This window comes from Hippopotamus amphibius, chromosome 12 (assembly GCF_030028045.1).
Source record: "Hippopotamus amphibius kiboko isolate mHipAmp2 chromosome 12, mHipAmp2.hap2, whole genome shotgun sequence".
Taxonomy (NCBI): Eukaryota; Metazoa; Chordata; class Mammalia; order Artiodactyla; family Hippopotamidae; genus Hippopotamus; species Hippopotamus amphibius.
The window spans coordinates 65031848-65058819 of NC_080197.1; the positions used below are offsets into that span (position 1 = coordinate 65031848).

Below are 26972 nucleotides of genomic sequence, written 5' to 3' on the forward strand. Positions count from 1 at the left end.
AATTAGACCTTTTTTCAATTGCATGCAACCAAACGATAAAGCACTTTGCTTTAAGTTGGATTTGGGGGCTGGGGCCCACCTCCTGCTCAACTGCAGTCTTATTAGGGAGGTTTAGATGTGGAATTCTTTGAGAACAGACACAAGTGGTCAGTAACATTGCTGGGACTAGCGATAGCGGACTGCTTGGCTAGAAAACAGCAGCCCCCTAGTTCCAGTTCCTTTGGGGGTATCCTTTGGGTGGAATGCTTGCCTAAGTCATTTAAGTCATTGCAAGGTAGAGTTCAAAAGTCTTAAAGAAACAGGCTTCCACAGAGAGCTGTGATACCCTAGAGATTGAGTGCTAGAGTGAGTCACACCTGCCACTTACTATGCGCTTGGATGAATTAAACAACTCAAATCTTAGATTTTTCTCATGTAAAATGGGGATACTACTAGTAGCAGCCTAATGATGAAAAATTGTGTCTAAATCATCTAGCACAGGGTCTGGCATGAAATAAGCACTTATAAATGCTTGTGGTGATGACTTCACAAGTGCTGAACTATGTAAGCTTGGGAGTCAAGCTTTTCCAGTTGATTCTTTGAAGACCATGTTAGGTATCAGAAAAGCCTGGGGACTGGAGTAATTCTAGATTCTTGTATGTGGGTGGGGAGTAAGGTGGGGTGGGGGTGGCCATGGATTCAATAGCCCTTCATAATGAGCTAGATTTTTGGAACATCCAACAAACCCTAATGTGACGTATTGAAATCCACCCCCTTGGGGTTGGTGTAGGGCTGAATTGAATTAGTCATTTGCTGAATGACTTTCATTTGCCTACCTTCTCCAGTTACAAAGAAAGTCAAAAGTCATTCCTGCGCGCGCGCATGCGCGCACACAAACACACACACACACACACACACACACACACACACACACACATACCGCTTTAACCCTGGTCACCTCTATTAATACTTCTGGGGTGCCACATTCTGTAAAGCCATTTTAGGTTCTAATAAGTGTTTCTGGCTTTATAATGGTCACTACCACGAAACACATTTCCATCATCCTTTTCTTGACTTGCTGGTAAATATTCCTTGAATAAAATGATTTGGTTGACTTGTCCCTAATTTAAACTTGCATCTGGAATGCCCTGGAGGTCCAGTGGTTAGGACTGTCTGCTTTCACTGCTCAAGGCTCGCGATCAATCCCTAGTTGGGGAATCAAGTTCCCGCAAGCCGTGCGGTGTGGCCAACCCTCCTCACCCCCCCAAAACAAATCCAAGCCCCCCAAAACTTGCATCTGCAAAGCGACAGGCATGTCTAGTGTCTTCTCAACTTTAGGAAAATAACCTCCACCACCACAACCCCCACCCCCAAAACAAACTAAATCAGGTCAAGACAGTTACCAGGAGCAATCCTTTATATAATCCAGTTGCATAACACACTTCTTGAATAAATGACGTATCCTAATCTAGGATACATCACCAAATTCAAGTCAGACAGTATCCTCTGCCAGTCAATGTGAGTGCGGGTCACTGGAAGATCTCTTCGTAGAATTCTTCTCAGGGCTTCATTCGATAACTCCTGTAATTCTTCTAAGACTGCAGCTTGAAATTTATTCTCTTGCTCTTCCACCAGCCTCGCGAAATTTAGAGCCAGTTGAGCTTGGTTAACTACTTCCAAGCTTTCTTTCAGGTCCTTGGAGATTTCGACGTGAAGGTTGACACACCTGAAGAAGTGAGCTTGCACAAAAATCCTCCCCGTTACCTGGGTTAGAAATGGATTGACTTGGAAGATCCATTTCGATTTCCAAAGGCCATTCCAGTAATCTCCTGTTTCGTAACTGTGATCTTCAATGCAAGCGATCAAGAACTCCTTGTTTTTCACCGTTTTTCTCAGCACGTTGCAGTTTCCCGTTGGATAGTGGTCATTCACGTACAGCTTTAAGGCACACAGAACAACAGTCCTCAGGTACTCTGTCTCATCCCGAATCATGCCGTGACTTTGGATGTCTTTTAACTGGTTTTGCAGCAGGTCGAATTTGAAAGAAAGTTTGCTCTGGTAGTCAAAAAATCGGTAGTCACCCACTACGTTGTGGTGAGACAGGAGGACTGCATTCCCATCGATGGAGAGCGGGACGTAATATTTTTGGCAGTGTTGGTGGCCTGCACACTCACCTTGATGGTGCATGAGTTTTTCATCACGGATAAGCAGACAGAGATCGTCAAAGGCATTTACAAATTCCCCTGGAGGAGCCTGTATTAACAGGCTGTGAATTACTTTTTCTTTCTCTTTCTTACTCAGAACGCTAAGTGACATGTTTGGTTGCAGCAGAAGCTGAGCTTCTGAAATAAAGAGTGTTCAGAGGATGAGAAAACATTCCATGGGACACCCTTCCCATCAAGGTGTTAAACATTCAAGCTTAAGATTACCATGTCTGACCATGAAAAACCAGGTTGTCTGGCAAGCTCTGAGTCTCCTGATGAAGTCATAAAGAAGCTTTCTCTATGAAGTATAGAACTGTTGATGATATCACAGTAGGTGTTCAGACCAAAAGAAAAACATGACAGTCACCTGACAGCGTGGTGCCCAGCCAACCAGCTGTACGAATTTTGAAGATTTTAAGAACTTAGCCTCCAGAACAGCCTTCTTCAAAAGTGGTGTGTCTCTGCGTGCACTGTATGTTGTCAGGGACCTAGAGAAGCCGTCCAGAGTTTCTGGGGAGTGTTTGGCAGCCCTTTGCACCTTTCAAAGACCACAATGGCATTGCTTTACAATCAGGCCCTCAGAATAGCTGTCCCCAACCCAATGGAAGCAAGCGTGCTGAAAGGTTTGAGGGGTTTAAACAAAACAGTAAAAAGAAAACGAGGTACGATGGTAGTCCCTGGGAACATGCCAGACAGCAAGAGATTCTGCATTTATAAACACTGTGGGTTTGGAAATGGTCAGAACATACCTAAGAAGCCAGAAAGTTTTAAGGGCAGTGAAGTGCAGAGACCACATCTTAACAGACGGTTTCTGTAGGATTTAAGCGTTGAGCTAACTCCAAAGAACAAAGGCAACAAACCACTGTGTTTTCTGCTTTCTTTCTAGAAAAGGGGCAGTGGCAACAGTGGATGAGTTTCAAGAAATCCCTTTCCTGCAAAGGGGCAGAGTTAATTATATTTGGAACATGTGACAACTCATAATGGGGAGAAACTTCTAAGTGACGAGAAACAGAACTACAGGTCATGAAAATATGGAGAACAAATATCCGCACAGAAGTCCTTTCTGTTCCTCTTTCCTCTTTCGATTTATCCTCTTTCCTTGATTCTCTTCTCATTCTCTTTGAAGAGTCCTGAACTGAAGTTTCTCTCATTTAAGCAAAAACTGCTTCCTTCTCTTTCTGTCCTGAGCTCTTCTGAGTTTCCCTGGCTTCCTGTATCTTTTTCCTATAATAACGTGAGCTTTGCCATATGAAGTCATTGCCATTGAATGGAAAGGCTTCCCATTAATTCTAACAATCTGAAATTGAGTGTATTGTTGAACAGTTTTTACCGATACTTTTCATGTTTTTGTACACTGTCATATTAATTCTTCTCAACCTTAGTTTTTCAATTTGAAGTGTCCTAATTTTTGTAGTTTCTCTGTAGATAATAAGTAAGCTTGATTATTTTTGCTTTCTCTTTCATACTAAATAGACACTCACTAGGGCATTTTTTTTTTAAACTCTTTTTGATGGTCCTTAAAATGTTGCTTTTCGGGGTGTGTGTGTAGCTGGACATTTGGCTAATGTAGTGGTAATTGTATCAGATGTGGTTATTATTTATTGAACACTCAGTGGCAAAAACTGTATTGAATGATACGTTATGAACTCATTTAATGCCCCCACCTTCCTGAAGTATTAATTTGACCACATTTCAGATGGAAACTAAAGCTGAGAGAGATCAAGTGATAGATATTGATGTTCAGCTCTTTCCCAAGTTCATGTCTTCAGAAAATAGACTATTTCCCAAGAAATAGCTTGATTTCTTAAATGTTAATTTTTATTCTTTTCCTGTAATTTTTATTGTGTTATGCCCTTTCATACTGTTACCACAGAACAGTACCTACTTAGTTTTGTCTTAAATATTATTTATCATAAAATTATTTTCTCATTTAAGCCTGAGATAGACTATCCTCTTAAAAGAAAAAGAAAAACGTTGAAATGAAGAGAGATGAAATATTCTATAGTCATTTTAAGTACTTAATGCTTTCTTTGTGAATTTCCTTAACTTCTTTTTTTGGTGTGTTTCATACATGGTTTTTGTCGATGGTCCGGGATGATTTTAAAGGTGGAAAAATTACCCTAGAAAAGACTCTGAAATTACTTGAAAAATTAGATATTCGGTGCAATACTCTTCACGTGAAGTATATTTTTAAGGTGAGATAATATCTGCCCCCCCCCCCCCCCCCCCGGAATACCCCACCCTCGGAAGGACTTAATCCAGTATCGGAGAATGTCGATATCTACTTAGATGCTTTCTGCAGAAAATACATAAGAAAGATTAGTCTCTTAAGAATTAAAGCAGTTAATTATGCTAAGTATATTTAATCAAGACAGGGAGAATTTAGATAAGAGGTAAATAAGTTGATAAAATTTGAAATCATACCAGGTGATCAGTTTAGAACAATCTGCTGAGAATGCAGGGATGTTTGCATCAGATTAGGATTGGTCATCTGATTACATCAAATCATATAAATCATGAAATGGTAGCTGGATTGGATGTTAGTGATTTATAGAAGGAATGAGCAATCTTGGGAAGAATTGTATTTTTCTTGCTTCAAAGTAGACAATCATGCCGTAAATTCTAATTCTCTTTGTTTAAAGAAGAATCAGTAGGAAGGGAACCTGGCTCAAGTCTGTCACTAGAGGACAAAGGGAAAGATCGTGAAAGAAAAAGAAAAAGCCAAGTGTTAGCTGAGTTTTGCACTAAGAAGATGGCAGATTTCTTGGTGAGTCAGGCAAGGATGCTAGACTGGCCAGCAGACAGTGAGGAAGATAGATCTCCCGAATATGATTTTGTTTCTTGAGAGTGGGTGGCCAGATAACACAATCTAGGTTGAAATTGTTAGCAACTTACACAAACTGGCAAGCTTGTGTTACCTTTCCTGCGAGCTACCCAGTTAGCCTGATATAGTTTCAGGGATGCTGGCACAGGCAGGCTTCCAGTTCAGAGAAAAGAGACAGCTTGGCACTCACAAAAACAGCAATTGCCAGAGTATCAACATTTTCATGCTATTTCTCCTAGCCCCATTTCCAAAGTGTGATGTGAGGAGGGTCAGGTGACACGCGTGCACACGCAGAGGGTGGCATACCTGAGAGGGACCTCAAACTTAAGAAACCCAGAGCTTTTACTGTGGGCAGAAAGCCTGTCTGATCTTTGCCCTGGAGGCTGTCGTTATCATTATTACCCTGGGCAGTAAACAAACCTGCGTTTTTCCCTGGAGGGAGATACTGTCTCTTCATTAGGTAAACATCCTTGAGGAGCTGGTCCCAAAGAAAGGTGGTTGGTGCCTCTGCTGAGAAAATAAGCAGAAACACAGGAGATCCAAGGAGCATTTCTCTCAATAAGATTTAGCCCTCATGTTTACTAACCACAAAGAGGAGGTTCCAACAAGAAAAGCTGTACTTCTCAGGAGACTGCAGTAAAAGACAAAGAACTCAGAGTTGTTTCTGTGAATCCAAGCAGCTTGTGCTGCCATGAGCTATCAGAATTTTAATCAATTCATGTCTAATACAACCCCTGAAGAACACAAGTTTCTGTGTTCTATGTGAAAGACCTTTACATACAGCATTCTCCCCTAGTGGTATTGCCCGAAGGGAGAAACAGCTATGTGCTTTCTGGTTTAATAAAATTCACATTCAACGCAATATAGAGGTAGTAAGATGTTAAATCTGTATCTAATGTGAAATATTCTGTCTTACTTAGTGATTATCAAGTTGCTTGGAATTATCTGCAAGACAGAGATAGCTGTTTGAAATGCACTTGAGTAAAATGCATATCATATTGAAAAGCATTATGTAGAATGCTCAACAGTTATAACTAGTAAATAAATAGCTCATTAATTGAAATTTATGATTATTTGGACATAGCAAGGCTGAAGGTCTACTTTATTTAGCAAAACTTCTTTAAAGTAGCTATGAAAACGATGTTAATTATAGAAATTAGAGGGGCAGAGGTTGCTTAGAATACTTCAAAAACCCCTTTAAAATGACCTCAAATACTTTAGAAGCATAAATTACATATAAACTGGCAGAGGATCGTGATAAACCATTCTCTTCTATTAAAATAACTCCCCTAGGCCCTCTAATAGAAGATGCTTTGTTGCCTTAGGCTAAATTGCTGTATATGCATTAAAATGCTGATTAAGTAATATGCTTAGGGAAAGTGTATTGGCTAACTGCATTTTCTGGAAAGCTGAAGATTAAGTTTAAACATCCGACTCTTTTGCTTTAACTTTTGTTGCTAATCTTTACACATTTCATGGGTACACCTTTTAGCCAGAGCAAATAAAATGAATCATGATGAATCTTTTTTTTTTTTTTTTTGGCGTCCACACACACACACACACACACAGCTCAGCTGTTGTCATTAGCAAGCTCAGTGGGTGTGAGGATTGTTCAGTCTATTAGATTCTAGTTGTGTAGTACTTGGCAAGCCAGAAATCTCTGAGCAAATGTCTTAAGCTGCAGAATGGGGATACTAATATAAGTTATTTTGCAGGATGGTTCTGAATACTAAATAAGCTATCATTTGTGAATGTACCTAGTACCAGGCTTGGCATAAAGTAGGCGCTCGATAAATATTAGTTGAAGCTACTTCATGATTGTTCAAAAAAATATGTAGAAAATCGCATTGTATTTATTGATTTGCTAAGAAGCTGACATAAATTCTGACATGAATTTATTTTCTTACAAGTGAAATTTTATTATAAAATCTGAGTAAAGAACATGTAACTTTATGACCCTGTCAAAATATTCTAAACTTCTTTTTACAAAATTAATTATTGAATCATGGCTTGAGCAGCAGTTCTCTAAGTTTTTTTTTTATTGCTTTATTAAAATTTTTTAAATTGCTTTTATCATCTTTCATTTGTAGTGTGTCACCTATTTTTAGGAAATATTGCATGTCATTTCAGTACATGTAGCTAGTCTTAGATTATACTCTTGATTGTTGGCTGAGTATGAAATAGTATCCTTTTCAATTTCAAGAATTTATATTATTATAGGACTAACCTTAAGTCTTCAAATTCTCTAAGCGGTTAACAACCATTATTAAATCTATAGTACATACGTGGCTCTCTGTTAGAAACCATGGATTGTGAAAAATAAACTGTTATATCTCTTATAAGGAGAAAAAGAAATACAGAAATTACTGTTTTAGAAGTAGATTATAATAAATTCCCTAGGTAATACTAACAGGGAATCTGAGAAGACAGAGACTCTAACTTGGGCTTTTATGAAAGATGCCATGGAGGAGTTGGCATTCTTGCTGGAGTTTGAGGAGTGGAAAGCAGGATGCGTAGATCACAGTGCTAGAAGCGGTTGAAGAATTAAAAGTAAGTAGACATGACTTGAGTCTAGGATGCTCCAAGGGGAGTGGTAAGAAATAGCTTCAAATGCCATTTATGTCCAGATGATAAAAATCCTGACCAGTAGGCCATGGAATTTAGACTTACTTTTGTAGGCAGTGGATAGCCATTGACATTTTTTAAGCAGGGAAATATTGCATATTTTAGGATAAACATGGCAGCAGTATAGAATGGATTGGGAGTTAGAAGGCTGAGAGATGAGGTAGGCTATTTCTCTGCTGCCTCTGCCCTACAAATCTGCAACTTGGGTCAATTCAGGCACTTACATTTGTGTTTTGTTCCACCTTGAGTTTATGATTACCTACGTTAGTTGGTTCTGCAGAGTCTAAGTTTATTTTTAATTTTACCTGAAAAATAAATAACACCATATCCTTTTCAAAATGCTACAGTTTCTCTTTTAGCATACAAACTGAAAAAATCCTTTACATTTATTTTTCCAACTTCTTCAGGGTTTCATTGCAATACATTTTGCTATCACACCTGTTTTGAAAACCTCTTTTTATTTTGAAATGCTAGATTCAATGGTTAGCCTCTCCATACATCTTATTTATCCCTCTTTTCTTAAACTTCTCTCTATTCTAACTCCTGTAACAACACTGCCTCCTAGTTTTCTTTTAAAATTTCATGTTGTTCCTCCATCTGTCCTGCTAACATTCCTCTTCTGTTCTTTTAAAGTTGAGTTCTTAATTTTCTTTGTTTTTACTTTGCAAACTCTTCCTGAGCAATCTTAACGAGTCTTTCTCCCTGCCCCCCAATTTTATTGAGACATAATTGACATATAGTGTCGTATTAGCTTTAGGTGTAACAGTATGATGATTTGATATATGTATATGTTATGAAATGATTAACTACCATGATAAGTTTAGTTGACATTTATCTCTGCACATAGGTACAATTTTTTTTCTTGTGTTGAGAACCTTTAAGATCACTTTCCTAGAAACTTTCACATATATGATACAGTAGTATTGCCTGTAGTCACTATGCTGTATAGTACATCCCCAGACTGATGTATCTTATAACTGGAAGTTTGTACTTTTTGACCACTTTCATCCATCCTGCCTCTCATCCACCCCACCTCTGGCAACCACTAATCTGTTCTCTATCTATGAGTTTTTTTTTTTTTTTTTTTTAGATTCCACCTATACATGAAATCATACAGTATTCGTCTTTGCCTCTCTGACTTATTTCACTTAGCGTAATGCCCTCAAGGTCCATCTATGATGTCACAAATTACAGAATTTCCTTCTTTTTTATGGCTGAAAATATTAAATATATTTATAGGATATATATATGTACTCACATATATATCTCATATTCTCTTTATCCATTCATTCATTGACGGACACTTAGGTTGTTTCCATGCCTTGGCTATTGTAAATAATGCTGCAGTGAACATAGGGGTGCAGATAGCTTTTCAAGATAGTGATTTCGTTTCCTTCGAATGAGTGCCAAGAAGTGAACTTGCTAAATGATATGGTGCTTCTATTTTTAGTTTTTTGAGGAACTTCATATTGTTTATGACCATTATTTGAACTCTTTATCAGGTAGTACACTTATTTCTGCTTTATTAAGGTCTGTTTGTGGGGTTTTAGCTTGTTCTTTTGTTTGGAACATATTCCTCTGTTTCTTCATTTTCTTTTACTCTCTCTATTGGTTTCTGTGCATTAGATAGAACAGCCTCCTGGACCATTGAAGGGCTGGTCTCATGCAGGAGATGAACCTTATCACTCAGTTCAGCTATGGCTTTGGTTTGTCTTTCAACCTCTGTGATTGTCCAAGCAGCCTACTTCATTTTATTTATTTATGTATTTATGTATTTGTGTATGTATTTATGTATGTATGTATTTATTTATTTATTGTTCTATGTGGGCTTTCTCTAGTGGCGGTGCACGGGCTTCTCATTGTGGTGGCTTCTCTTGTTGTGGAGCATGGGCTTTAGGCGCATGGGCTTCAGTAGTTGTGGCATGTGGGCTCAACAGTTGTGGCTCGTGGGCTCTAGAACGCAGGCTCAGTAGTTGTGGCACACGGGCTTAGTTGCTCTGAGGCATGTGGGATCTTCCCGGACCAGGGCTTGAACCCATGTTCCCTGCATTGGCAGGTGGATTCTTAACCACTGCACCACCAGGGAAGTCCCAACCTACTTCATTCTTAATGGCTTCAGCCATTGAGGGTGTACAAGGACCTGCAGTGTCTCACAGGGGTGGACCTCAGGCATCAGCTAGATGCAGGCTGATTGGAAGCTGGGCCCTCAGGCAGTAGCTTATAAAGTGTGCAAATAGACCTCTTTCAGGTAAAGACTGGAAGATGGGTGCATGAGTGCATTGGCTCTGAGCTGGGCCCCAGAGAGACAGCCAACCAAGGACTTTCTCTTTGTTTGCCACGGGTCTGGGAACCCAAAAGCACAAGCCCCACTGGCTGCCCGAGCCAGGCTATCAAGGGGCGTGTGCCCTGGGCAGCAGCTTGTGTGAGCAAGCTCCCTCCCTCTGGTTACAGTCTCCAAGGTATGCAAATAGGCCTTCTTCAGGAAAGTCTGGGGCTTGGGTGCCTCTGACTGCTGTATCTGTGCAATAGAAACTGAAGGAAACAAAATAACAAAAGGGAAAAGACCAAGTTTGGCAGGTAGTTCAAACTAGTATGTCAGAGTATGGGAAAAAAGTTCCAAGTCATATGATTTCCTAGAGTATATTCTGAATACTTTGTTTTCAGTGTAATTTCAGAGATATTTTAAATGCTGCATTTTATGTTAAAAGTTCTTGTTTTGATAGATCAGCTTTCTCATGATATCATTTAAATAGCAACATTTCATAAATGGATGTTGAACTTTGTCAAAAGCTTTTTCTGCATCTATTGAAATGATCATATGGTTTTTATCCTTCAATTTGTTGATATGATGTATCATGTTGATTGATTTGCGTATATTGAAGAATCCTTGCATCCCAGGGATAAACCCCACTTGATCATGGTGTGTGATTTTTTTAATGTGCTGTTGGAGTCTGTTAGCTAGTATTTTGTTGAGGATTTTTGCATCTATATTCATCAGTGATATTGGTCTGTAGTTTTCTTTTTTTGTGACATCTTTGCCTGGTTTTGGTATCAGCGTGATGGTAGCCTCATAGAATGAGTTTGGGAGTGTTCCGCCTTCTGCAATATTTTGGAAGAGTTTGAGAAGGATAGGTGTTAGCTTTTCTCTAAATGTTTGATAGAATTCGCCCATGAACCCATCTGGTCCTGGGCTTTTGTGTGTTGGAAGATTTTTAATCACTGCCTCAATTTCCGTACTTGTGATTGGTCTGTTCATGGTTTCTATTTCTTCCTCTTCAATATCCACAAATCAATCAACGTGATATATCATATCAACAAATTGAAGGATAAAAACCATATGATCATCTCAATAGGTGCAGAAAAAGCTTTTGACAAAGTTCAACATCCATTTATGATAAAAGCTCTCCAGAAAATGGGCATAGAAGGAAATTACCTCAACATAATAAAAGCCATATATGAAAAACCAAAAGCCAACATCGTTCTCAATGGGGAAAAACTGGAAGAATTCCCTCTAAGAACAGGAACAAGACAAGGGTGTCCACTCTCACCACTATTATTCAACATAGTTTTGGAAGTTTTAGCCACAGCAATCAGAGAAGAAAAAGAAATAAAAGGAATCCAAACTGGAAAAGAAGAAGTAAAATTGTCCCTCTTTGCAGATGACATGATATTATATATAGAAAACCCTAAAGACTCTACCAGAAAACTGCTAGCACTAATTGATGAGTTTAGTAAAGTAGCAGGATACAAAATTAATGCACAGAAATCTCTTGCATTCCTATACACTAACAACGGAAGAGCAGAAAGAGAAATTCAGGAAACTCTCCCATTCACCATTGCAACCAAAAGAATAAAATACCTAGGAATAAACCTGCCTAAGGAGGCAAAAGATCTGTATGCAGAAAACTTTAAGACATTGCTGAAAGAAATCAAAGATGACACAAACAGATGGAGGGCCCTACCATGTTCCTGGATTGGAAGAATCAACATCGTGAAAATGTCTGTACTACCCAAAGCAATTTACAGATTCAATGCAATCCCGATCAAATTACCAATGGCATTTTTCACAGAGCTAGAGCAAGAAATCTTACGATTTGTATGGAAACACAAAAGACCCCAAATAGCCAAAGCAATCTTGAGAAGGAAAAATGGAGTTGGTAGAATCAGGCTTCCTGACTTCAAACTATACTACAAGGCCATAGTGATCAAGACAGTATGGTACTGGCACAAAAATAGAAAGGAAGATCAATGGAATAGAATAGAGAACTCAGAGGCAAGCCCAAACACATATGGGCACCTTATCTTTGACAAAGGAGGCACGAGTATACAATGGAAAAAAGACAGCCTCTTCAATAAGTGGTGCTGGGAAAATTGGACAGCAATGTGTAAAAGAATGAAATGAGAACACTTCCTAACACCATACACAAAAATAAACTCCAAATGGATTAAAGACCTACATGTAAGGCCAGACACTATAAAACTCCTAGAGGAAAACATAGGCAGAACACTCTATGACATCCATCAAAGCAACATCCTTTTTGACCCACCTCCTAGAATCATGGAAATCAAGTCAAGAATAAATGAATGGGACCTCATGAAACTTAAAAGCTTTTGCACAGCGAAAGAAACCATAAACAAGACTAAAAGGCAACCCTCAGAATGGGAAAAAATAATTGCCTATGAAACAACGGACAAAGGATTAACCTCCAAAATATACAAGCAGCTCATGCAGCTTAATACCAAAAAAGCACATAACCCAATCCACAAATGGGTGGAAGACCTAAATAGACATTTCTCCAAAGAAGACATACAGATGGCCAACAAACACATGAAAAGATGCTCAACATCACTCATCATCAGAGAAATGCAAGTCAAAGCCACAATGAGGTATCACCTCACACCAATCAGAATGGCCATCATCACAAAATCTGGAAACCGTAAATGTTGGAGAGGGTGTGGAGAAAAGGGAACTCTCCTGCACTGTTGTTGGGACTGTAAGTTGGTATAGCCACTATGGAAAACAATTTGGAGGTTCCTTAAAAAACTACAAATAGAACTACCATATGATCCAGTAGTCCCACTCCTGGGCATATACCCAAAGAAAACCATAATCCCAAAAGAAACTTGTACCATAATGTTTATTGCAGCACTATTTACAATAGCCAGGACATGGAAGCAACCTAAATGCCCATCAACAAATGAATGGATACAGAAGATGTGGCATATATATACAATGGAATATTACTCAGCTATAAAAAGGGATGAGATGGAGCTATATGTAATGAGGTGGATAGAACTACAATCTGTCATACAGAGTGAAGTAAGTCAGAAAGAGAAAGACAGATATTGTATGCTAACTCACATATACGGAATCTAAAAATGGTACTGATGAACTCAGTGACAAGAACAAGGAATCAGATAGAATGGACTGGAGAACTCGAGGTTTGGGAGGGGGCGGGGGGTGAAGGGGAAGCTGAGATGAAGCGAGAGAGTAGCACATACATATATACACTACCAACTGTAAAATAGTCAGTGGGAAGTTGTTGTATAACAAAGGGAGTCCAACTCGAGGATGGAAGATGCCTTAGAGGACTGGGGCAGGGAGGGTGGGGGGGACTCGAGGTGGGGGAGTCAAGGAAGGGAGGGAATACAGGGATATGTGTATAAAAACAGATGATTGAACCTGGTGTACCCCCCCCCAAAAAAAAAAAAAAAAAAAAAAGCAACATTTCATCTTTTTCCTAGCAAACTGAGCAATGGAAAATAGTAACATCATGAAAAGCCTTAATTCTGTTTTCTAAAGTGTACTATCAGAAAGATTACAATAGAATTATTTTAATATATTCTGTTATCCTTCTGTATTCAGTCATTTATTTAAACATATAATCACTAGGCTCCTACTTTAGGGTAGGTCCAGTACTAGGCACTTGGAATAAAAAGAATAGGGGGTTCATAGTCTTAAGGTAAAAGATATATTTGATATATTTTAAAATTATGCATAAATACCAAAAGAGTTGTTTGGGAAAGTTCTTTTTGTAATGCTTGCAAAAAATGACCTCTTAATGAACTTCCTTCTTTTTTCTTTTTTTTGTAAATAGGAGAAAGATGGCTTCATTACTCTTGTTTTATGTCATAAATTGTAAACGATTAATATGTAACATTTTAAAAAGTATTCCCTGCCGAGGTGCCTGAAATTTTGCATGTTTTCTATGTTTCTATGTAATACGTTTTAAAAAATATCTCTTCCTACTCTTCCTAGGTTTAAGGCGCTATTTAGCTCCTTTATCCAATTAAATGAACATATTTCACCAGAATCATAAAATTGTTTAGGTGCTGGACCAAGTTCTGAAGACTTCAGTCAGGCACTCTTATAAGTACTTAGGATACAGGAAACAAATGACAAACTTCCTACTACCTGAGACAATTTTAGAAGAGAAGTAGAAAAAAAGGCTTTTATTCCAGTGTAATAAACCCTAGAGAGAAGAAGGTACAGAATTGTATAAGAATCCTATGTAGGGCTGTCTAACATGGCCTGAGAAGGAGACACAGAGAGACATAAAGGAAGACTTCTAGAAAAGGATACTTTTTTGAGGATCAGCAGAAATTCCTAACTTAAGAAGTACAGTAAAAATAGGTCATTCCAGAAAGAAGAAACAGCCTCTACAATAGCAAGAGATATTTATACTGTCACTAATTCAGAGCATAGGAAATGTGAGGTGCAGGGGAGGAGAGGATGAGGGTGGAAACCATCAGTGACATCTTCAGGGGTCTTGGATGTCACACAATAGTTTGGATTTTTTCCTGAAGACAGAGGAGAAGCACTGAGGAATTTGAGTTAAAGAGATCAGATTCGTATTTGACATAATTTATTTCTGCACATATACTCTCAATACGTGCAATGGTGTATTGTTATTTCTTTCCCCTTCCATTGCTCATCTGTGTGGTTTTAGAGTTAGTTCAAGTCCTGGTCTCCGGTGCCTGTGAGGCTGGGGACAATTTACATAAGAATTTTGGTCTTCACTTTCTTGCTACAGGGGAGATATTACTGCATTGGAACCCTGCGAGTTGTGGCTGCTGTTTTGTGCCTCGGTACTCAGATTTGAACCTTCCCTGCCTATCATTTCTTTTTCCTGCTTCCTTTCTGCTGATGCTCTGTTCACCAGGCCTCATCTTTCTTCTCCTTCTTACTTATCCCTTGTTGTTTTCCTTTTCCTTCTCTCTACCAAAATTAGAACTTCCCATCCTCAGTGATACGATTCTCATCTCTTGTGTAAGGTTTTTCTTTTTTGGTAATTTGATTAATTTTTGACCGTTCATGTCATTTGGGTTTGAGCAGTTGTGGCAATTATTTGGATTTGTGGAATTTTGTTTCAACTTTACATCTCTGATTCTTTCTAGTATCAGATAACAACTTTGATCTTTAGGGAAAAACAAAACAGAACAAGTTACTAGAGGACATTTCAGATGGTAAAGTTTAGATCCTGTTTGAAAGAAACAAAACTTTCATTACTTGGTGGATAAAGTATATCTTATTTTATGCTGCTGTTCAGTAAGATGGCAATTTTTAATTCATACAATTTTACGTGACAAAACATATCGGGAATTACAGGCACACTTTGATTTTTATTGACTTGCTTAAGATGTTATGACAAATTATGAGCGAAATGAGCTAAATTTTTAAAAATTAATTCTGTAACATTGACTTATGTGGACCTCAATAATCCAGAATTTCAAAACATTAAGCTGAACTTCATAGTCTACCGAGATTGATAATATGAATTATTTTTAAGATTATGTAATTTTAAGGTGCTATTATTGTTTAATGAGCACTGGAGACCCAACTTCTCACTTAATGACCACCGATTCCAACCTTTTTCCCAAGCTTATCGCAGTCTCGTTGCCACTTGGGGCTCTATTCCGGCCTCTGCTTCTTCAAGCTGCTCCATACGTGTAGGTTAATGATCCTCCTTGAACTAAGCTGGTGCTCTTCCTACTTGATTCCTAGCTCAGACTGCTTCTTAGGTCCCTCAGATCCAACTCTCTGGTAACCACCAGGGAGCTTTTCCTAAAAAAGTGAAGAGATCATGTCCAGCATGTTTATTCTCTGTTGTACCTTAGGGTTGTTTTACAGTTAAATTTGTCAAAAGATGAGACTAGGCTGGAAGGTGTGAGGGAAGCAGACATAGGTAAGATCTAACAATACACTGATATCTCCGTTCTCATAACAACCTGTTGACATAGGTAGTGCTGTCTATCCCCATTTTGCAGCCGAAGAGTATGAAGCTCAGAGTTTAATTTAGATGTTCAAAATCCCACATACTTTGGAGCTAGGAATACATTGTCAGCTCTCTGTCTGCAAATTGTCAGCTTTTCACCACAATACAGTGGCCCTTTAACACGAGTTTTTTATACTTAAGCTATTTTCAGTGTATTGAGAAAATTCAAATATAAATAGCCTCTTTGGAAATTAAATGTCCTTCTAAGGTGTACTTCTTTCACCCCAGGTTTTTTTTTTTTCTTTTGATACTCTAATTCTACTAATTATTCTCTCTCCAACTCCAGACTTTCTTGACTTCTCTCCCTCATGCATCTAAAATGTTAATGTGTTGAATCCTTCTGACGTCTCTCTTCATGATTTTACTGACCCCTGTTCTTTAGTTTCTACTCACCATCTCCCCCCTGGATGGCATCTTCTCTCCTCCCTTGTCTGCAGTTCTCCTTCTCTTCCCATTGGTAAGGCACAACTAACCACACTAAACTGCTCCTTTGCTAGTCATTTTCCTACTCAGAACCTCACAGTGATTCTGTTACTTTTAACAACTGGAGCCAGCCCACTTTCATGTCTCTTATCTCATAAGGTTCAGACGTGAATTTTCCAGAACAACCAGGTGAGGACCTTGTTTGTCCCTCTTCCAAATCCGTCAGTGACTATGCAGATTCCACTTCCTCAAAGTATTGCCACCTACTACAGCTTCTGTATTTATAATGATCCCAAATGACTCTGATTTATTCTGATGTTTATGGTGCAGGATGCGTATTGGTGACATGGGATTATATACTGTCTGGGATGGTTTTAAGAATGTACTCAAGTAGAGTAGAATAGAAAAAATGAAATGCATAATTGAAAGATAACCTAGAATCCTCACCTTCTCCCATACCTCTTTCCATTCCAGCCATGGCCACTGGGTTGTTTTTGTTTTGTTTTTTACATAGAGGGTCTCCTTATTTCTGACCATTTCTTTACAAACATCCACCCAGGAATAATTCCAACATGTTCATCTCAAGCCTGTATCCCCCTCCAGAAATTTAGATTCATATTTCTGACTCTATAGGACACACATCCCCCAAAGTTCCATCACCTCTCAGAGTCAACATTTCCCTCTGCAGTCCTGCACCCCTGCTGGACCACCTTTCCTTTTCCCATTCACACTGAGAAGATCTGAAACCACGGGTCTGTTTTCCCTTCATGATGTACCCATGTCCTAGATTTCAGTTTCCAAGTGCCCAGAAAAAAGCTTTTGATAGAGGAAACCAACTAGGCAGGGACCAAACAGCAGACTCTAATGGGCTCTGTGGGATGGCGTATGCCATCACCACAGTGAGGACAAGGTCTGAGGCGAATCCAGATGGTTCTGGGACATCCTAAGTCTTGAAGAATCTCCAGCAGCTTAGCCTGAAGTTGGGCAAGTCTTTCCGAGTGAAGAACTACGTGAGAGCTGTAACTCTCCCGAGGGGCAGAATACACTTCTTCACTTAAACTGGGCAGCCCTGGCCACCAGGTTTTAAGCAGTGATAATCCACTAACCTTTCCCCATCTTTGGCATCATTTCATGCAGTTTTATTTGTTTACTCTGAAATAAGAATCCAACTAATTTCTTTCCAGTATAAGTTGGTATGTATGTTACACGAATAATTTCTTCATTTTGTGTGTTTTTTTATATTCACAATGTGAGTCCACCAGTCATTTTTTTTAGTAGGATAATGACAGGCTGAAGCAAGGAAGAATCACCATAGAAGAATTTAGAACAATTTATCGAATTATTGCACACAGAGAAGAAATTATTGAGATTTTCAACACGTATTCTGAAAACCGGAAATTTCTTTTTGAAAAGAACCTGGCCGAATTTTTGACACAAGAGCAATATACACTTGACATGAATAAAAGTATTGCTTCTGAGATTATTAAAAAATATGAGCCTATTGAAGAAGGTATGCTTGTATTTTAAAGTTTTATCAAATATTTATATGTAAACTGTGTTTTTATGAATTGCAGTTATCAAATTCAAATTTTGGATTGGGTCTAATTTCTTCTGGCTAATATTATATATTGGCAGTTTTAATTTCATATTTTACGAACAGCCGATGTACCTTTTAGAAAGCTATGTTGTGTAACCATGGCATTCTTTCATTGTCCAGTTCCTCTCTTCTAACTGCTTCTGTATATCTCTCAAGTGTTCAGAGATGAGCTTATACTGTGAAAGCAAGATGAGGATTCTGTTACAAGTAATGTAATGGAAGAAAGGGTCTTGATATTCGTTAATAAGATAAAACCCAGGTATAGGCAGTTTTCCATTTTTATACACTATCTTATTGAAAAAATAAATGAATATAAATTAGCTAAATGAAAACAATTCCAGGAAAGAAATAAAACATTATAAAATCACTGATTTTCCTGTTGTTGATACACATAATTGTCTACAACATTTCATTAACATTAAAACGTTTTTGCTTTTCTTTCATTGTGTGAATGCAGTCATCAGGTTTAAGTTCAGTGACCATTTTGGCTAGTGAGCTGTCGTATAGTTTTTGATCTCTGTCTCGTCTTTCATTGGCTAAAACGCTTCAATTTTTTCCATTTATGTTCACCTTTAAATAAAATAATAAAGACATAATATAATAAAATATGCACGTAGTTGCCTAAAAAGCACTATTAAAGCATGCAGTTTAATCCTGCAGGAATAGAATAGCTCAAAATATTTATTTAACAAGGGATATATGAAAGCTTAAGTTCTGCCTTTGAAAACTGGTTTATGGCCACCAGTGCTTAATGTATGATAATATGGGTCCTAACAAAACAAAACTTATTCCTTCATGGACTCATATGTTCATAATTTATTCAAATATTTATCTGTGGCCACCAAGCGTGATTCTAGGGACTGGGGATACAGTGGAGAAAAAGGCAAACTGGGTCTTATATTCCTGATAGGGCTTGGAGGGAGATCGACAATAAATAAACATACAAATGGATAATTTCAAGGAGTGCTATGTGTTGTGAAAAAAATAAAATAGAGAGTAGACAACCCACGAGGTCTAGCTCAGGTTGGGTGTTTAGGAGAGTCCTTGATAGGGATGTGACATTTGAGCTGAGACCTAAATGATGAGAAAGAACTAGTCATGTGACAAAATGGAGAAGGATCTGAGGTTGAGGGAAGAGAAGTGTTGGTCCTGAGTTGGAGGATTGAGGAACAGGAGGAGGACAGTGTGGTTGGAACCTGGAGAATGAGGGCAAAAAGCATTTGGAGAGATGGGCAGGGATTAAATCATGTCGGTCTCATTGGCCGTAATTAAGATTTTGACTCATGATTCAGTGCAACGTAAAGATTTTGGAGGCTTTTAAGTATCGTATTGGTAAGACTGAAGATAGTGCTAGTAAGAGTTGGGTTTGATCACCACTAAAACTTTTGCAGGTTTGCAACAAGATAAAGAGCTTGCATCAGAACATAAAACGACTACATCTCTAAGCACATCTGATGAGTCCAGTTGACGACTTCTTTCCTTTCAACAGCAAAGACTTTCTCTAAGAAAGTAGTGAATTGATTTAGGCTCTGGTTCAAGCTCTTTATGTCATTGCCACCTGGAAACAACCAGTTCACAAACAAGCACTTTTAGTAACATTATTCCAGTGAAAATTCAGAGAATAAGTTACTTTGGCACTGTTACCTGCAGGTGGTAAATTAAAAGATACGAAGGCATAATTGGATGGTGGCAGTGATATCTTGGAATTGTGTCTGTATTTTAACAATAATATTACACTGTTCATTCATTTCCTCTTTTGAGCCTTCCCCTGCTTCCATTCAGATAGTTTCACACGCAGCCAAGACCTTGCATTTCGTTTACATGGCTATTGATCACTTTAGAGACTAATTAGGGCCAATTTGAGTTATGATCTTAGAGTCCCACATGCTGCCAAGTTTCTCAGTCTCATCCCACATTAATACGTGACATGTACCAAATGAGGAAAACCTTATTTTATTTAAAAAATAAAAATCCATAAGATAAACTCTCAGCTCAGTCTGGTAGTTTTTAAGGGCACACAATGAGTTTGTTTTCTATTCCATTACCAAAGATACGTACTTAATCAGTTAATAGTTCAAAAGGGCTATAAGCCAATCATTGCTAATTGCACTGGGAAAAAGAATAAATTCATGCAAATCATTACTATTAATAATATATGACGCGTTTGTCCCATATCCTCATGTTTCTAAATTTGCATAGCTTTGAAATAGAGAGTTTGCATGCCTATAAACATTTTATGTATTTTCTTCCAGCTTTCATTGTTTAAACCAAAATTGTAATAGCGTTTTGAATGCTGGCTTTTTCCTTTTTATGATGTCGTAAACATTTACTTATGTCACTATATATTTTTTTCTGTTATATTGTTTGTAATGGCTGCTCAGTATTGTATCATATTTTGAGATTTAATTTGTTTCCTCCCCCCATTTATTTTGCTTTTATAAATAGTGCTTGTGTGAGCATTCACACATCAATCTTTGTCTGAGTCCCTATATCTGTAATATAAATTCCCAGAAATAAAATTCTTTGCCAAGGATCACTCTCTATTCTAAAATGAATACTCATACCAACTTTTAATTTGAGGCAAATTGAGTTATCAACAACAAAAGCAATAGTAACTAACCTTTATGGAGCTAATATATAGAGTTCATATGCAGGGATGGGTATTATGATTACCACCATTCCAAAGATAGGAACAGGCTCATCATATAACAAATAAATGGATTTAACCCAAGTTGTCTTGTTCCAGAGCCAGCGTTCTGCTTAAAAAGAAAATTTTGGTGTATGTGATACTGAGTATAAAAGTTCAGAGATCATTTGCCAAAGATGATAATGTACAAATGACTCAGCAGTGCCATTCATAGGAATGCACCCAACAGAAACATGTACATATTTGTACGAAAAGACATGTCCTGGTTGTTTATAGAAGCACTTTTTGTAATAACCCCAAGCTGGAAATTATCTAAATGTTTATCAAGAATAGAACTGATAAACAAATTGTGGTGTACTCATACACTGGAAAGCTATACAAAAATGGGAATAAAATGTCTAACTGTGTGCAACTACAACAATAAATGTTATAAACAATGTTGAACAAAATAAACCAGTCACAAAAATACATACTGTATGATTTCATTTATATAAAACACAAAAACCAGAGAAAACTAATCTATGCTGCCAGAAGCCAGACCACTGAATACTTTTGGGGGTGAGGGTGGGTGTGCAGGAAGACTAGAGTGTTAGCAGGAGGCAGTCTTCTGGGGTGCTGTCATGTTCTGTTCTTTGACCTCGGTGTTGGTTACATAGATGTTTAGCTTGTAGAAATTCGTGGGTCTATGACATATGTACTTTCCTTGTATGTATTAAAAAAAAAAGTCCCCTAAAAAAATTAAAACATCAGAGATGATTAAATAATGTATCATCTACTTCCATGTTGACATAAAAGAACTAAATATAAGAACCTTAGAAAAATTTGTTTCCAAAGAAACATGAGAAATATTAATATTAATTCTAAATGAGTATTTTAGAAAAATGCTCTGCTACTAAGTTTTAAAGTGAGATGTAATTTTTATACTACTAATGATATTTCTGCATTCTTTTTGTTTATTTTTTATAGTTAAACAAGCACACCAGATGTCATTTGAAGGTTTTACAAGATACATGGGTTCATCTGAATGTCTGCTATTTAATAATAAGTATGAAAGTGTTTATCAAGATATGACTCATCCATTGAGTGATTATTTTATTTCAAGTTCACATAATACATACTTGATATCTGACCAATTAGTAGGACCAAGTGACCTTTGGGGATACGTGAGGTATTTCAGTTTTTCAATCCATTACATTTTAAAAGTGTGAAAGTTGCTGGTGTTATATACCTCAGTAGGTAGTAATTCACAGTAAAAGAAGGCTATGCATGCTACAAAAACACACAGGGAAGAGGAATTTTGATTCATGCATATCTTGGATATCCAACCTTTGGGTGGTTGTATAATTTATTCAATGTATTATATCATACATTTCCCTTATAATCCTGTCTGCCAACCTCCTCTCCCCAGTTATTGGCCCTCTTTAGTTTCCTGAACAATTTGGATACTTTATGTAGTATCCAAAAGAAAATATGTGAAGACTTTTAAAATCTTGTTTAGCTAATCAGAACATCCTAGGTTTAAGAAAAAAATATGGTTAAAATTAATTCTCTGCTTTCTCAGTGCTATAAGGAAAACCAACATGTAAATTGTATACTGTGGCATTTATAGATAATATGTATGCTTATATGTCAGACCATTTATGTAGATTAAAGGCAGTCTATGCTGCACCTTTAATTTTGCGTTCTACAGTGTAGCATACTGTTAATACCAGTTTAGCCTTCAGCTTCTATTTAATCAGCTGAAGATACAGTGGTGAGCAAGATTTTCAAAGCTGCTACACTCATTTGTTCATGAGAAAGGCAGATAATAAGCAGGTAGACAAATGGATATTTCCAGGGACTGAGTCATATGGAGAAGACGAAGTCAGGTAATTGTGGGGTGAAGGGTGTTACTTTAACTGAAGGGTCAGGAAAGGGTTCTCAAAAGGATATAGTTGTAGTCTGAGTGATGATAAAGAGGAAGTTTCAGGTCCAGGAGAAAGGGCATGCTAAACACAAGAAATAATAAGTGCTTGGCATGTTCACGTGAAAGACAGCAAGTGTGGGTGGAAACCAGTAAATGGAGAACGAAGGGTGGTGAATTTGAGGAGGTAGACAGGATCAGTTTATGAGGGTCTTAGAGACCATGGAAGGGAGGATGGATTTATTCTAGTTGCATTGGGAACCCATTGGAGGGGTCTTCCTTGGGATAATATCATAATTTGATTTACTTTTTACTGTGGAGGAAAGACTGACGGGGCAAGAGTGGAAGTAGAAGATGCTTTAGGAAGATATTGTAGCAATCCAGGTGATGATGATTACTTAGATGGTGGATTCATGAGGCAGCAGTTGAGACAGAGGGTTGAACTGGAAATATTTTAAGGAGACAGAGCCAACAAGGTGATTTATCAGGTGGTTTGGAAAGAGGTATACTGGAAAGAGAGTATCAGGAGTTTAGACCTGATAGCCTAGGATATGATGACATTATGGACAGAGATGGTGAAGCCTAAGAGAGAAGGCCATTGTAGGGTGTGAGGCAAAAGCAAGTTTGGGGATGGCCTTATTCAGTTTGAGATATCAACAAGTTATCAAAGGGCCAGGTCAAATAGTCAGCTGGGTATATGTGTCTGGGATTTAGAAGAAGTATCCAGAATAGGAAAATAGGATTGGAAGCCATTGGCATATAGGTGATATTCAAAGCTATGTGATTGAGTGATATTACTTAGGAAAAATCATATAAAAGATATCTTATAATCCCATGATAACATGAAACTTACAAATTAATATTGCTTCTCCAATTAAAAATCTAAGTAAATACATAAATTCACAAACTCAGAAATATGCTCATTTAGAATGCTGTAAAGATAGCCACATTCATAGCTCTACTTTCATTATAGAAATTTCTATTCATACCTCATTATATTAATTTTTTTTAAGAGAGAAAATACACATTTTAAACAGGTTAATTTAGAAATACAGAAAATTACTTTTGAATTCCAAGAAAATGTTCCACCTATGTGAAAATTTAAAGTTAAGTTTAATTGTATGTCTTTCTCTATTTCCTTACCCACTTGTAGAAGATACACTCAAAATGCAAGTCTTTCAAAATTTCTGTACTTATGAGAGGTGGTATAATGCAATGTTTACTTATTAATGTTTAAGTTTCCGGTGCTAATCTTTCCTCCCTTTCTCTCATTTGTTAATTATGTGACAGGTGTAACTTTGCTGTGTCTCAGTTTCCTCCTCTTTAAAAGAGGAAAACTAATATTAACTGCAATAAATATTTTAATCCACAAAAAGCCCCTTAAACTTATTTAAGTGGAGAATTTCTTTACTGAGTGAGAGACAAATTTTCATTATTCATTCCCACACGTCATTATTCATTCATTTCAGTCAGTGTGAGATAGTGAAAAGTGGCCTCCACACCGCCGCTGGAGGAGAGACAACTTTCTCTTCTGTGCTTCTGTATCAAAAGGGTTGGCACGACACAGTGCAGTCCACTCAAATCATTTTTACTGGGGATCAAACCGTGTAGTTAAAATAAGCAGCTTGGTAAAGGTTGGCTTGATCCAAGGATAAAATTAAACCTATCTAGAGATGTAGCAAGAATCATTAAAATCATTAAAGTATTTAGGTTGTCCTCCATGAAAATTTTTTTCCCCACAAAACTACAGGGGGTTTTGATCTATTAGTAGGCAGTGAAATCCATGTAGTATATTGTTAAGGGTAGAACCCATAATTCAGGAATAACAACTTATTTTGTTTAAATTTTGCTAGTGCCCTTGTGAAAGGATGCCGTTGTCTGGAAATCGACTGCTGGGATGGATCACAAAATGAACCTGTTGTGTACCATGGTTATACATTCACCAGCAAGCTTCTGTTTAAAACTGTTATCCAAGCGATACACAAATATGCTTTCATAGTATGTGCATATCTTTGTTAAATTGCAGTTATTTAAACATAAGATAATTTACTTGTTTCAAAATCCTATAATGCTTGGCCTTAGTTTAGATCAGTGACATTTCAAATTGTAGGTTATGATCCATTAGTTGGCCGTGAAATCCATGTAGTATACATTCAAGGTAGATTCATCAAAGTTAATCTCAGGTAGTACGTTTCATGGAAGTTTTTGTTTAATTATATAATATATATTGTGTGTGTATGTGTGTGTGTACGTATGTGTGTGCATGTGTGTATTGTGTCCTAATGTAAATTTTATAAGGGTGAGTCAAAAATTATCTGCACTCTGGCTGTAGAATTTATAGAAGTTTTAATATAACTGGAGTGTGGATAATTTTTGACTCACCCTCTTGTATTTCTTACCATGAATTATGGCCAAAAAAGTCTGAGAAATACTGGCCTGTGTAATAGTTACTATTTTACCAACATTCAAATATTTTACTTTCAAGACACAAATGTCAAAAATGTATTATCTCAGCTTTTGGCATTTTTTTATACTGTGATGGCAGTTATTTATACAGAAAAGAATGTTTAGAAGTTTACTCTGGATTTCAAAATTATTAAATTTATTAAGTTAAAGATTCAAAGATCTAATTCTTTCTAGAGCTTTTCAATTCAGCTCAAAAATCGTCCTCTGAAAATTGAGCAGGTTTTAACAATCACTGAATTTTGAATACTTGATCCCATTGACAAGCTTGCCTAATTCAGTACCTTCACACATTTTAAATTGTATTTTTAAACTTAGTACTTTGATTTCTTTCTTAAGTATTTCAATTGTAGTGCAATTGAAGAGATTTAACAAAATCTTACTGAGTACTTAATGTATACCTAATAAATTAAACTTATAAATTTGAAAAACCTAAAATCCTTCTAAATAGGTCAATGCATTCATTATCTGTAAACATTAGCATTACTTAAAATCACACACTTAAATCAATCACTCCATTACTCATTAGAAATAGCATATAAAATACTAAATATTCACAAAGTATAAATATAAAACACTTTACAATTTGTTAATATAAAGCCTTGATATATGGCATTGATTCTCTTAAACATCTAATTTCTGATGATTTCTAAATTTATATCTCTATCCAAACTTCTTCCTTGAACATTACGCCAATACAGACAACTCCCTATTTGACATTTCCACTTGGATATTTAATAGGTATAATTAACTTAATATGTTTAGACTTGAGCTCCAGAGAGTATTCCTCTTTTTCCTAGTCCCACTTTTCCCGTGGTCTTTCCCATCTCGGTTAATGATAACTTTTATGTGTTTGGCCTAAATCATTGGTGTCAACTTTAACATTCCCTTCTTTTCTTTCTAACCCCTCAATAAGTTCTTCAGCGAATCCTCTTGGCTCTACTTTCAAAATACACACTGAATTTAATCCCTTTTCCCCATTCTCACTGTCACTGTCCTGGTCAACCACCCGTCACCTCTCACTTGGATTATTGCAATGGGTTCTTATCCAGGGTTCCTGCTTCCCTCCCTCCTCCCCTGCAGTTTCATCTCCATATATCAGCCAGAGTGACTTTTTGGTAAGTCAAATCATGTCATTCCCCTTCTCAAACCCTTCAATCCCACTCAAAATAAAAGTTAAGGTCCATACAGTGACTCCCAAGGCCCTACATGACCTGTTTTCCATTACCTCTCTGATCTCTCCTACTCCTCTCTCCCTCGTTCTCATGGCCATGCTGGCCTCCTCACTCTTTTTCAGACATATCTCAAAGCCTTTGCACTTGCTATTCCCTTTATCCGTAATACTCTTCCCAAATATTTGCGTAGAAAACGCTCTCACTCCATTCAGGGTGGGTAACTGAGGAAATAAAAGGAAATAGAGACAATCTTAAAATTCAAAGGCCTTGCAAGGATGGACAAAACCCTTCAGTTTTTAAGACTCCAAAGAGTAAGTGGAAAAAAAAAAAAGGCTTTGAGCAACAGACTCAATGAGACTTCTCAGTTGGACAGAGTGACACAGTTTTGCAGCAAAGATTAGACTGAAGATTGGACTTTTTACTCAAGATAGTCACCATTAATTTAGGGAAGAGAGAGCAATGAAATAAAATAGGCTTGATAACCGTGACTTGGAAAGACCTTTGGATATAGTTACTGGCATATGTGACTTACTAGAAACAAACATACGAAATTGAAGCTTTTGAGGGAGTTATATTGCTAAGAACAAAACAAAAGAAGACAAAAGTCTGACTCATTAGGTGAACCTTAATACAACCTTTGGTCAGGAAGTGAGCTGCAAAAGTTACCTGGCTTTAAGGAGAGCCAGCTCCTCAGCACATGCTTTAGATATGGCCAAGGAAGATAAAGACAAGGATCTTCCCAGAGGGTGGAGCCAAGGACCACAGAACACACACACAAAAGCTCTTCCCAATGAGTGAAGTCAGGGCCTAATCAAATCCATTTGCTAGGACTTCACTTTGCCTAGTCTCAAAATCA

At 37.4% G+C, this 26972-nt stretch overlaps 2 protein-coding genes across 2 annotated transcripts in view; one reads left to right on the forward strand and one right to left on the reverse strand.

The window, feature by feature from the left end:
- Nucleotides 1-1381: 1381 nt before the first annotated feature.
- Nucleotides 1382-2460, reverse strand: CAPZA3 (capping actin protein of muscle Z-line subunit alpha 3). Its single transcript, XM_057703684.1, has one exon. The coding sequence runs from the start codon at nt 2293-2295 to the stop codon at nt 1396-1398; it is 900 nt and encodes a 299-aa protein (XP_057559667.1). The 5' UTR covers nt 2296-2460; the 3' UTR covers nt 1382-1395.
- A 1789-nt stretch (nt 2461-4249) lies between these two features.
- Nucleotides 4250-26972, forward strand: part of PLCZ1 (phospholipase C zeta 1) — a 42130-nt gene continuing 19407 nt past the window's right edge. Inside the window, exons 1-4 of the mRNA XM_057701649.1 lie at nt 4250-4378; nt 17610-17841; nt 21542-21743; nt 24332-24476. Coding sequence (XP_057557632.1) covers nt 4268-4378; nt 17610-17841; nt 21542-21743; nt 24332-24476 — 690 coding nt within the window. The 5' untranslated portion in view covers nt 4250-4267. The remainder of the gene's footprint in view (nt 4379-17609; nt 17842-21541; nt 21744-24331; nt 24477-26972) is intronic.